At 48.1% G+C, this 13,895-nt stretch overlaps 1 protein-coding gene across 1 annotated transcript; it reads left to right on the top strand.

Annotated features, from left to right (window-relative positions):
* Positions 1–9,293: 9,293 nt before the first annotated feature.
* Positions 9,294–11,501, top strand: FSST1_009017 (kinase-like domain-containing protein; the record flags this gene model as incomplete). The annotated part of the gene is made up of 1 exon (XM_083225954.1): positions 9,294–11,501. The coding sequence occupies one exon, from the start codon at positions 9,294–9,296 to the stop codon at positions 11,499–11,501; it is 2,208 nt and encodes a 735-aa protein (XP_083084978.1).
* Between the last annotated feature and the right edge of the window lie 2,394 nt (positions 11,502–13,895).

Raw genomic sequence — 13,895 nt, 5'->3', positions numbered from 1 at the left:
GGGGATGGAAAAGGTTGCACCTTGCCGGGAGGATGATCTAATGGGTTCCGCAAATACCGGGTGTGGGTAGGCAATGTTTATGAATGTTTCTTTACATCTTCTGGTACTGGATTTGACCTCTATGTTGATGGGAGAGACAAGTCAGATATCCACATAGAGTGTCCTGACACCGAGCAAGTATCTATTATTATGGCCCTGATCTGCCAAACTTGATGCCCCCAGTTTCTATCAAGAACTGAGGGTTGGAAACCCGCTTGAGATGACGTTCTAAAAACGTTATCATGATCAGCTAGCTACACAGCTTGCAATAGGCTAATATACTGATCCAGTATCCCAACAATTGATACCCTCGGCTTTCAGGCGCGGACGAGGGGAGGTTATGCTTGAGGCTGGGAAACCAATCAACAACTTACCTCAGATGGAAACATGGCCAATAGGTAATATCTAGTTAAGGTAGAATACGCCGCTGGGCCGGTGATTTGACCTTTTCCCAGCTTCAACTCAGCTTACTACATTGCGGAGATATTTTGCTTTTACTCTGTTTAGTAGCACCGTCAAGAGTTTGTAGAAAGGGCTTTGGGACTGCAAACTCTTGATTTCCCACACATTTCCGAGTTTCATCACCACTGTAGTGAGTTAGCTCATCCGCTCGCTCCCCAGATTTTCTTAAAAGAAGTGCAAATGTCTCCGCACAGAATATGGGGTATGGCAGGGAAGACTGGAAGTGGCTTGCCCATCCACTGTTTTATACAGTATTATGAGGTGACTAGGTACTGTAGTAAAGGGAGCAACTCTTGTCGACGCATTGCAACCTCTATTTACCACTCGGCCTGATGATTCAAGTTGTTATGTTTCTAGACAAAAACTGTTGTTTGCACTTGGGCGAGCCAAGACTTAATGCCATGAGCTGTGCCGTTAGACGATGCATGTTTCTGCGTTGAGAAAGAGCTTGTTTCCCCCCCACCCAAAACCAGTAGTCACCTCTTGGCCACATACCCCTCATCAGTTTTGAACTTAATGATGAAGCTTGTAAGCTTGATCGGCCAAGCCGGCGCCAAAGAAGAAGGAAGTTTGGAAATAAATGCATGGACAGGACTGAAAGAGGCTGTCTTGTCTCGAATGACTAGTCCTGGACCATCTCTGGGTTAACCAATCCCCGTCGCTGAACCCTGAATAGCTGGGATGCTGGTTAACATCATCTCACCCCTCCCTCAGTAACCGACGAGTTGGGTAAAACCCTGGCACCAGTGACATATCTTTACATGAGCTTCACCAACTGTCACTCGTCATCGAATCCAACGTCGCAACCCATCTCGATATAACCTTGTTGAGTTTAAACGGTCATGAGATGGGGAAACAGGAAATGACAGGAGCGCTTATTGTTTGAACCTCGAGTCCGCCTAACATGAAATTCTCAGTCTGAAAAAATGGCTGATGTGTGTAGAGTCGCATGACGCCCCTGCAAAACATCCGACAAGAGTAATCACGGCAACTGGTGATGTGATGAGCTGAATTGAGAGGGTATACCCAGGCTGTTGGTTCCATTTCAATGGGAGCACTTACCAGGTAAGGCAAGTGAAATATCAAGGTTATTATCCGTCAAAAGCCGTTTGTTCAATCTGTTTTGGTTCGTTGTGGTGAGGCATTTTCTGTCCCTCGACTTTAAGCGGATCCTTAGCAACTAACTGTACAGTGCAGTCCCGCGTGTCTTTGCTCTTGCAGCGGGTCCTTGAGTCTGGAACATCGTGGGCGTTGTAGTGAGTGCAGTCTTTCCTAAGCAATTGAGCAGAGAAGAGTTGCCCATCTTGCCAATTGAGACTCTGAATACCGATGCACCTATAGAGACCTTGTGTACCTGTTGTGGCTTTCTTGCCCATCAACTCAGTCCAACATCAGCCAAGTTGCAAGGCTGGGATGCCATTCTTGTGGACTTGCAATAGTGCTGTTATCTGCATAAGAAACAGGGCGTTATCATTATCAACCGATTCGGCTCTAATTCAACGGCGATAATGCGGTGGCCGGACCGATGGTGATGTACACTCCCTCTTTAGTCCCCTCATAATCAATCATGAGGATACAAGGTTGGGACCAACTGATTCTCAGCTATCTTCCTCATTTCGTAGCCTCAGCCTTAAGCTATGCCCTGTTTTAGTCCCCCATTTGACTTTGGTGCGATGAGCGTACTTACAGCGCCATGTATCTATCTCTCTTTGGTGGGGATTGAAGAAGGCGTAGCGGCGGGACCCGGCATTTATTTAGATCCTAGAGCTGCTTGTCACCAAGGTGTCAACTATCTTCATGGTGTTGCGAGGTTTGAGTCCTTGGCATCTAGTGAGCTTATCCACCACCTGCTGGGCATGGTTAATACTTCCCTCCTTGAAGATGTCAAACCCGGCCATGGAGACGGCAGACAACAGCCAGACTGGAAAGACAGACAGCACAGTCTTAGCTCGTATCTGCCATTTGGTCGGAAATCGGGTCGTCTGCACAGGACGAAGCGGAGCAAACATAGGAGGAGCCGCTTGATGTCTTGGATATGGAGCAACTGGGTGGGGGAGTGAGTATTGAACGTCAACGTGTTACTCGCGAACTTGTTGCCATCGTGTTGTCCTTACTTTTCACTTGGGAATTTATTGATGCTCAGCTGATACTGATACATGGCGGATCAAGTACTTTGAACAGGGGACTCTTCACACAAGAAAAGTCTTGTCACAAGTTCCAGGAAGACAAGGCATATCAACGATGAGAGCATCGGCAGAGAGAGCATTCTATGGTGATGAGGTCTCTTGAGCAATTGAAACTTGGCAAGCCTATGATGAGGCTACATGGTGGAGGAGACTGAAGGAGCTGTGATCATACCTCCATTGTGACAGACCAGCGTTGGATTCTGTCAGTCTGTCAATAACCTTGTGCGTGCTGCGCTTGGCATGTCCAAATGACAGACTCTGTAGGGTTTAAGACTGACCCTTGTCGGAAACATAATGGTGATCTGCCGAATACTCAGGTGAAGGCTGAATTAGACAATTGACTCATGAATGCTACGGCCATGTCTATCCAACTAGGCCATATCAAGCCCACTAGAATGTTGCCAAGCATCGTTTGGCGCTGTAAGTCAAATTGTGATGCTAACCCCACGGACTCCTAGGATGGCCTAGGTGCCGTCCGTATGTATTGCACTCGAAATGATTCTGGCTAATGTTTTACGACTTGAGGGTCTGGACTCGATAATCTTGTTGTCGATTCAATTTAAGCCCTGTTTAAGAACTATACCAAGACTTTAATTTATGTCTATCAAGTAGTACTCTTTATGTGCGGGCCGACAACAACTTGGTTAATGAAAGAGGATGGTAAATCCTCGTCGATCATCTGGTAACCAACGTGTGCAAGACTTTGTTTCTAACACGCGGATAACCTGTTGCCAAGGCATGTTTGACGATGTTCAACATCCAATAAACGATCGAGAGTCTGTAAGAGACACAAAAGGCAGGGGACCGTGCAACGGGATAACCAGGGATTACTCCACCTCCTTGTCTCTCCGGGGCGCATATGACGCACTCATACCCGTGTCGGCCATCCCTGTCGTGCAGAGGCGAGAGATGGCTTAACTGGTGGTGGGCGTGGAATGAAGATCCCACACCGGGCCGGCTCTGAATTCTCAACTTCTCTCGCACGAGATCTTTCAAAATCGAAAAGATAACCGCTCTAAGCGCCCGCAGTGCTTCATGTGGAGCCATAAGCTTTGGGCTATCTTGGGGAGAAGATCGAATTCGCCGATATCGTTGTGCAATTAGTTGAGAAGAGACCCCGAAAGGTCCCTTGACAAGCTGTGCCGGCCGAGATCTCGGTGGTGACCCTTTGGAGGTGGCCAGAACAGGGGGAAACGCCGATAGTCTTGGCGACAAGGGACTGTCGAGACCAAACAGTGCAGATACCATCATCTAAACCAAATTCGTCGTGTAACTTGAACGAAACGGAATTTTGAACGAATGTCCTTTCTCATGCCTTCTTGAAGCATGAATCTTGAGAAGCGTTCTTATTCTGACATGGTTAGGCATGCTCAAACAGATCGACTTTGTCTCAGACAGGCCACACGGGGGTATGCCGATATCCAATTTGAGCTTAATTAATCCCCATGGGATTTGCGTTGCACAAAGAAAGGAATACGTACGTGAATGCCGCTCATGATTTATCTCAATGTCGATCAGGCGTGACAGATATGAGCTAAAATTCAAGCTTACTTTGTATAATCTCAAACCGCCACGCAATTTGTCTTACTCCTGCGTCACTACGAGACGCAATCACCACGCATACAGCATGACCTGAAGAGACTTGCAGCACAACGCAACGCAACGCATCTCAGGGTTTTGATGGAACAGGGCCTTCCGGATACACAACATCTGCTGCTTGCGTGTCTCCATGACAAGGCAGAGACGATCTTTACCGACATGTCGACGCAAGCTTTGACACTGCACACAGTGGCTGTGTTGACGAGCTGGTTTAGCAACATTACCTATTCGTAGTAAACTGCCGGCACGGATTTATCAGTCCAAGATCGCAGAAGGCGAGGCAGATCAGGAAGCAGTCCAGAATTTGTGTATCAATGAAGGCATGCCGGCTGGGTAAGTGCTGCCCAGTGTTGAAAAGCGAAGTCGTAATGGCAGGTATGCTAGTTAGTCTTAGACGTGTGGTTTCACGGATGAAGATGATGTGCCCAAATGCGGCTCTCAGAAACCAAATCGACCAATCCTGATCGAGATCGAAGCACGGCAAGGCAAGGCATACAATTCATATTTGTCTGTAAGAGGATTGGAGCAAGAACCGACGTGCGAATTGAGAAGTTATAATTGACCCCTGTTTATGTTGGCGGATGCTTGCTGCGTTTCTCATGTCGGCATGGGCTATCGTCTCTCCAGAGTAACTTTGATCAACACCAGCTAGGGACGTTAATTACGGTGGATATTCATGCCGCCCTCACTCTGAATGGTGATGGTATACTCTGTACTGTGTAGTATAGGCGATCATAGATAATTGCATGGCGTATGATTAATTTGCCTGGGCTCAGGCCCAATCTCTGTCAACAGACGAGATGAGGCGAGCAAGCGGGTACGCGTGGGTGGTAGCGCGGTGTTGTGCGGTTGTCTGTTGTCTGTAAAACTCACGGCTTGCGTGGGGTATTTTGTGCTTGACGATGCAGTGGCCCCGTCGGCCTGCTGGGTTCCGTAATTTGCAATTGAATGAGGGCTTGATTTGGTTCCAGGGCACGCGAGCTGCCCCTAGGAAACAAAGTAGGGAACATAACATTGACGTGGATCCGGTTATCGCACCGCCAGTTGCTGATGCCAGGTTCGCTCAATTGCGAAGCAAGGAGGCGGAGGGGGACAGGGCTGATGAGAGGGATTATTGACTTTTTGCGTCTCGGTCAGGGGCCATGCAGTATTATTGACAAGCTTGACCGCTGGAGACGCAACAATAAAAGCATGTAGCCATACTTGCACCTATGCACAGTAGTTCCCTGTCCAGATGTTTTCTGTACTTCTGTTTCAGTCGTTTGCTGCCCCTGAGAGGGAACAGAAAGATGGGTGATTTGCTGAGAACAGAAACACGAATGCTTCTGGTGGGGATTCATGATACGTGGAGGATCGTCACCAAGAAGGACTGTGATTGTTCGATGAATTGACCGCTGTTCCTGAGACTCTCTGCAATGATGTAACTGAATAGACTGGTGAGTTGGAAGATTGTGATTCCCGTTGTGCATCGTCACGATCGCTTTCTGAAAAGTCTTGGCTGTAACAGGGTCTCGGGCAGACAGTCGCTCTGGAATTACGTGGGGTGAGGTAAGTAAGTGCCTTTGGCCGCGGCAGGCGAGCAAGACAGGAGCTAGGTACCTACCTATGAAGCACATATTTAGTCAATTGCTCGTGGCGAAGTCACATAAACGTTACATAGAACAGTCATGGAAAGCAGCTTGTGTGAGAGTTCATGATAATTTGGCAGCTGTTCATGAGGTTTTGAGCAATTACACCAAATTATGATGGCGGTGGAGCTTGTGCAGGTGAGGAAGGATGGTTGGTTGGTTGGCACTTGCATTTTTGGAGGAGGACAGCGAACCAACTCCAAGGGACCCCAGATGGGGAAAGTGAGACCGGAATGGGGTCATTCAGCCAATCAGAACATCCGAGCCGCTCAAAAGGTACAGTACTATTTTGATTCGACGGCACCTGCACGGACTGTCATCTGCTTTGCAGGTGAGCTTGTCCTGCTAAAACTGCATTTGTAGCGTTCTTTAACGAGTCTACATCTCTTTGATAGTAAGGAAGGACAAAATAAACATGAAATTAAGCTATTAATAGGCTGCACTCTTTGTCTTAGGGCTCTGCAGCTCTAGAACAGAAAGGGCAGCTGCCATGTCAACAGCAGGAGCCTCAGGCTTTAGACAGGGCAGACTGAGACTGGAGCACGTCGGTCATCGTGAAGGGAAAGGGAAGAACGGCTCAAGCACCCACTGTCGCCTCACGCTCAATTTCCGTCCTGCTCCTGCATCTGCATCTGGGAAGAAGGCGATTCACCCACTCACTGGGCCGCATAAGAAGTGGATTCGATTTTTTTCCGTAGTTGGTATTTTACACACTGTGCATTATCTGCCAGGATTAAACCAGTCGTGTTGCGATTTTCTGCCCGAGAATTAGGAAGATTGAGCGAGCAGTGACCGAGCACTATTGTCTGTACGACTCACCACTTACTGATGAAGCCGAAGAAGTGCAATTCTGATTACTTTTGTACCACTGACGAGAGTCGTTGTTGATCTCAAAATCTGATCTATAATTTGTTGCTATTCGATCATCAGCTTGCCCCCACCCACACATGAACCATTTCACTCAACCCCAACCCAAGCATCGGGGCACCAGAAAAGTTGGCTGCCAGAAACATAAGAGACTAAATTAGTAGGCCACTTTATGCTATTTAGCCTACACTTATTGGGCTAATTATTTTTGTGGCCTAAATCCTGGAGTTCAATTCTTCTGCTACCCACTAGCCAAGTAGGGGGGGTAAAGCAAAAGTGTGCTACTCTCTCTGCCTTTTACCATACTTGGGAATCCAATATGAACTGTACAGGAAGAAGTAGCAGCGTTGACACTTCAACAAACTCAAAAAGACGATAATTTGTTGTCTTGTTCATCAGTGGAGGGCAGGATATCTATTAAATCTGGGGCTTTTCTCTAGGTAGTCAGAAGAGTCCATCATCACTATCAGTAAAATTTGTGTATGTATTTGTACTTGCATACCTCTGTACCCATTTTCCTAATCAGCCAGTCTCACAATCTGCACGCCCCTCCACCCACCTTTAATCCTGGCCCCGGTCGAGTTCCCCACGTCGAGTCTGGTCCACCATCAAGCCAAAGAGCAAAGAGGGTTCTTAGTTTGGTTTGGCTCTGGATGATGAAGGGGCCGAATTGATCGACTGTACCGAGTAATAGCACAGCAGCTGGTGCTTCATTCATAATTTGCATGTATCTGCTGGAGCACTCTGTAGATGGAGCCAGACACAAAAGAGAGCAAGCTGCGCGCTTTTTCTGCTCCTCTCCTTTCCTCAGTTTATCTCTCCCTTTTTTACAACCTTTCCCTTCCCTTCCCTTTGATCTTGATCTTTATCTGATCTGGAAAGGGAAACCATCTCGACTGTGCTGCTTTCTGGCTTCACTTACGGTTAATATTAATACCCTACGGGCTACTTATGCCGCCGCCCTCTCTTCCACTTGAGCTTCATCCTCTTCTCCGACCACCTCGACCTCCCATGCAGCCTTAGCTTTCTGAGATAATAATACAACGAACGACACGGTTGGATAAAAACCAGGATACTGAACGTTTAGTTGACCACCGAGAAACGGATCGGACATCAGATCCTGTTCAAGACATCTGCCGCATCGACAACCATCAGGCTTACACGGGCATCAGATCTTGATCGTCTCAGACCAACTGTGTACGATCAGTCTATCTTTTCTCAAATTCGGCCGAGACGAGACGCAAAACGGCCTCGCCTATATTGAACACAACACCTTTTTAATTTAATCACGACATTCATATCGTCGACAGCCGTCTTGGAATTTTTGTTACCTTGACTCGGTGTTGCCGCTGAAGCCTTCCATTCCCATTTTGCCGACGGACCAACCACATTCGCACATTCTCCAGCCAGCCTGGACAGCGATTACAGGCTACAGCACAGCACCAATAGTGCCCTGTACATCAGATCAGTCGCTGAAGCGCCTCATCGCTCCAACCGACCCAGTCACTGGATGGTGTGTGACCCTCACTTCACTTGTGGTTACCCGCCTCTGTAAGTGACCAGCTGCTGTCCCAACCTGCACCTTTGGATTGGTGTATCTTGGACGCTGCTAGTACGCCGAAGCCCAGTACCCCGTCCAGAATCACGGACCGAACAGTCTCTCCATCGAGATAAAACAGAAGTGCCTTTTGCTATAAGTCATTATGGCGGTACTCTCGGCCCCAAGAACAATGCTGGCTCCCCACCAGCTCGATTCAGCAACAGCAACAGGTATGGACTGTTTTTCTCTCTCTTTCTGTCTCCGTAATCAATCGCCCATTCTTCCTTTTCCTGATTTGCCACTTTCCATTGTCTATACCCTTTTTGGGCATTTGGGCCCCCATCCATTTGCTTGTTTCAACCGTTTCCAAAGCCAATTCATTCTCTATTTCTGATGTATCCATTTTGCTTTCTTTCGTTTTCTTTCATAATTAATCGATTCATTCACTCCCTTTTTTTCATTCTCCGCTTTTACCACGCAGTCTTCATTTCGTCATTCCCGTGTCTGCCGAAACCGAGAAGTATCTCCGTGGACCCTGCGCAAATTGGTTTAGTGACGCGATAAGTTCGGCGGGACTTTGCTGGTCCGGCTTTGAGAGGCGGCTCCTATAAGTGGCCCCAGAAGATGCTGAGAAAGCAACGGAGCGTTTGCCTGCAACCAGCTGGGTCTTTACTTCAAATATTTGCCAGCCCACATGCTCAATCGTTCGTTCGTTGCTCGTTTTGCCTACCATCCCGGCCTGTCCTGCCCTGTGCCTGTTGGGTTGAGCATGACTTGACAAATTCATGACATACATCCATCCATCCATCCTTCACTGGGCCTAGCCTTGGCGATTTGGGGGTTGGTCCCGTTTAATTCCCTGCTTGATTTGATCACTCGTTTCCTTCTTCACCTCTTATTCTCCTGTTCGTTCTCGAGTTCCCATCTATTTCTGCCTCATGCACCCCCCCGGTTGATCTTTAGACTTGTCCCATGTCAACCCGAACCCTGCAACTTCCCCAGTCTAAGTTATCCCTGCCTGCTGACGTCTTTTTGCTTGTGTCCTCCACAGATAAAAGTACCTCACCATCAGCATTGCGCGCAAACCAGTTTCAGTCTTCATTTTCGCCTCGCAACATTGTCACCGATCTTACTGAATCAATTGTTTTAGAAGAAGGCGGTGAATCCGGAAGCGAATCTGCTATTGAACCTGTCACTCCTGTCAGCGGTCGTCATTCACAAGACTTCACACTTCAAACCCAGGACCTACAAGATCTCCAAAGCCTGCAGTCTTACCCAGCCGGTTCAGTCACATCTTCAGGGGTTGGGCCTATTGCGATCCCAGGTGCCAACGCTGGCAACAACAACAACAAAGGGGACTATCTCTCACAGTCCGCAAGCCGACCACCCACTACCCCGACTACCCCAAGAGCATCAGAGCCAGAGCCTGGCAGCTCCCTTACCCGTCAGTCGACTCGTGGGTCCATCTCTACCGCGAGTTTCAAACGCACCATGTCAAGTTTCTTTCGAAGATCAAATTCACAAGCCAGGAACGACTATACCCCTTCAGAATCAGCAACACCATCAGTCGTATCCGCACCAACTGAGCCCCAGACTAATGGCCAGCCGCGGGCTGCGGCTCGTCGCCGCTTCTCCATGAACCGTTCATCTGCCACAACTCGTTCCAACTCTCCTCCCTCCCCCAGCGACAACGGCCTCGAGATGAATCTTACACACCGCGAACGTGACGGCGACAAGTCCATTCCTAGCCAGGGCGATTTCAAAAAGAACCGCGCCTCCACTGGATTCACCTTGCGCAACCGAGCTATCAATTTCGTTGGTGCGAATCACAACGGTCGAGGAAATGGCAACAAGCGCCCTGAATACAACCGCCGAGCTAGCAGCTATGACGGCAGCCGTCCTAGCACACCTCTTCCACCACCCGCAGAAGGCGACGAGACTATGTATCCACCTGAGCGGAGTGTTTGGCCTCTTCCTCCAGATTCCGGAACTGGTGCCAAGGCTCGCCGCATGAGTTTGAGTCTTCCTGACGACTTTGCCGTGGATGTTGCTGAGCTGCAAAACGAGTTCGAATACCAGCGCAAGTTTCTGGGTCGACATGGCAAGCATCTTGGCAAGGGAGCCGCGTCCAAGGTCACACTCATGATGCGCAAGGGATATCCAGAAGAGCTTTATGCCGTGAAAGAGTTCCGAGGAAAATCGCACCGCGAAAGCCAGCAAGACTACGAGAACAAGATCAAGTCAGAATTCAGCATTGCAAAGAGTCTACATCACCCCAACATTGTTGAGACCTTCCGCCTCTGTACCGACCATGGGCGATGGAACCACGTGATGGAATACTGTTCCGAAGGTGATCTTTTCAGCCTCGTGCAAAAAGGTCACCTCAAGGGCGACGATCGTAAGAAGGACCGTATGTGCCTTTTCAAGCAATTGATTCAAGGCGTGTACTATCTTCATGTCAACGGCATTGCCCACCGTGATATCAAACTTGAGAATCTTCTCATTACCAAGGATAGCAAGCTCAAGATCACCGATTTCGGTGTGTCAGAAGTTTTCTGTGGTACTCACCCGGGTCTTCGTGAAGCTGGTGGACAATGCGGCCGTAATATGGGTGGCGAAACCCGTCTGTGCTCACCTGGTATCTGTGGCAGTGAGCCTTACATCGCTCCCGAAGTCCTCGCTAAAAAGGAATCTTACGACCCCCGAGCCCTCGATGTGTGGAGCTCTGCGATTGTCATGATTTACCTTACCTTTGGAGGCGCTATTTGGTCCCGAGCAGAGCCTGGTGAGCTTCATTACGACAAGCTTGTTACGGGCTGGAATAAATGGTATGCGAAGCATCCAGAGAGCGACGCCTCCATCAGCGATAGTGATTACCCTAAATGTTACGCCCTCGACGTTGGCATGAGCCCGCCTGCTTTACGCCGCCTTGTCCTACAGATGCTGAACCCAGAGCCGAGCAAACGTATCGGAATCGACGAAGTCATCAACAACCGCTGGCTGAAAAACGTCGAGTGCTGCCAGCTCGAATCCTATGACGACCCGGCTTTACTCATCGATGCCACCAAGAAAGACAACTCTATACATGGCAACAAGAAGATCTTCTGTCATAACCACTTGCCCCCAAAGGGAACTGGCTCTCACTCCCTGGGCAAGATGCCAGGCCAGGCGGGCTACTAGACGATGACTAACGAATAATGGAAGGGCGTAAATGCCCCATAATCGCCAAACACACCGTTACCCTGTTTACATTAGGGTATAATGAACTGTGTGCTTCATTACTCATGTATGCACATATATCGGCGTTCAGGTCAAGGCCATGGTGAGGGGGACTGGCCCGCATGGTCCGGAGTTGATGGATTTACTGTCGTTTCTCTTCTTTGCAAGACCGAACTGTACATAGTTTACAGACTTTCCCTTGCTTCTGTCGGGGGCTGCTGCACTGTGACCGGCAGGACGGAGGACTACTTACAAGCACGCAGACTTAATACCCCTGAAATGACAGTCTCTTGCTCTTTTGAAATCTGGTGGAACATGATATTCTGCCCGACTTTGCTTTGCCATAGAAAAGGAGGGCGAAAGATTAACAATGGAGGTTTATCAGTTCACTCGCTTTGTTCTCTTCTGTCATCCTGTTGATGCAAAGATGCGCCCACTCAAAAGATTGCACATGTTACATGCATTATATCATACGTATTGGTACATCTGGGCTTACTGCAGTGGTCTGCTGCTGTTGCCAACAGTCTTTTCTGCAGAGAGCACAATAGACTTGAATTCTTGAATGCAAACCACGTTCATCTTGGTATCTGATTGTCCATAATAGAAGAGCTGTCTTCGCAACGACTTGGCGTAGTGGCCGTGGCACTTTACGTCTTCATGGCGTGTTTTGACAGGCTTATGACGAGGTGTACCAATCGCGTGACAATTGAGCAAGAGTATTATCTAGATAAACATGGGTTAAGGTGAGATCTATGACAGTAGAAGGGCTATGGAAGCATTCGATTTGTTGATATTGTAGCATGCTTTTTGCCACATGTTTGGATCTGGAGTCATTCTTCCGATTTCTCGGCCATATTGCTGGAACGGATGAATACACGCACACGTGGCGTACACATCTATGTCCATGTAAATATCCCACGCGACATGGCCGTATGTCTCATTATTTTACTATATTCAGAGCCGGGCAATGGCCAAAGGCGGTGACAAAGTGAGGGATATATCACGGATTGGGACGGCACACGAGACTGTCTCGAAGTTCTACCAAATGTAGGTTGATAGAGGTATGCATTTGAGTCGTGCAGGTGGCTGGCTGACCGAGCGAGACATTTCTACCAGGTCTGTCATGGTCTAGATGGCCGCAGCGACCACAACCTCTACATCTCAGGGTCTCAACTCCGTATCACTAACGAAGGGCCCTTACGCTTCCGTCGGCGCGTGATAAACCCCGACCTCAACACAAACCGTTGGGTAGTGTTGTACCAAAAAGGATTTGATGCTTGCCAGGCACACAATATTTCCATTTAATGCACCACCACGGAAATAACGTGCCGAGCCACATCCCAGTCAATAAGGCTGTCAGCCGCAAGAACCGCGCTGCAAGAAGTGGCACACCGACTGTGTATGTGCAGTCAAGACTCGCTCGGATGAGATGCCGAGTTTAAGGGATGTTGATTTGTGCCCGCATTTATAGTTCGTGGGGGACTTTATACTGTCCATAAACTGTGCTGCCTGTGCGACATTTGGAACAAGACTTTTGGTCGCTGAGTTATGTTGGAGATGGTGTCTTCCCTAGATGTAACGTGAGAAAAGCGCGGGGAAAAGGAGATGGCTTGAGGTTGTGGACGGGCGTGAGCATAAGAAGTAGATGAACAAGATATGTACTTGTGCTGTTCAGAGTTTATTTGACAAGAAGTGAGAAATAAGGAGTGCCATGCCGCTGTTCCGTATACTCTAACACAATTAAAGATTGAGTTTGCTGTACTATGTAGCTTGTGTGTTTGCATTGGAGGAAATATAAAGTTAGGCCTCTAGGAGTCCTCTAATAGAACTTAAATTCAACACCATTTCTTCCAAATGTCTCTTCATTAGTAACTACCTATCTACTGCGTCAACTGAATTGCCCGTGTCGATTTTCTGAAACCATCATGGGCATGTCAAGAGACTGCTCCGTCTACTATCAAGGATCCCAGTACCTTAATTAAACCTTAATAAACATCAAAGTTTATTGCCCTCCGCTAAAGATCTTTGGGTTCTAGAAACGTTTCAGGTGCTATTTCTGAAGGAACAGATACTAATTCCTCCAATAGAAGAAATAGTTCGGAAGGTGGAATACCGAAATCCAACATCCAAAAGTGGGATATTACAAACATACATGGCCATGAAACTGGATATCTTCCGAATCTGCCGAACCCAGACTGACGGAACAAAAGAGTAATATATGTATTTAATAAGGAGCCGGCTCATAAAAGTTGGTTCTTGGTATCTCTTCTTTTCAATTCATTCACTACTGGCTAGTATTCACTTCTCTGTCGCTCATTACTTTGCTGTCCATACACTGTTGCACACACCTTCACA

The sequence above is a fragment of the Fusarium sambucinum genome, chromosome II (assembly GCF_050947815.1).
Source record: "Fusarium sambucinum isolate potato_lamoka chromosome II, whole genome shotgun sequence".
NCBI lineage: Eukaryota > Fungi > Ascomycota > Sordariomycetes > Hypocreales > Nectriaceae > Fusarium > Fusarium sambucinum.
This window is presented reverse-complemented; position numbering and strand designations above follow the sequence as displayed.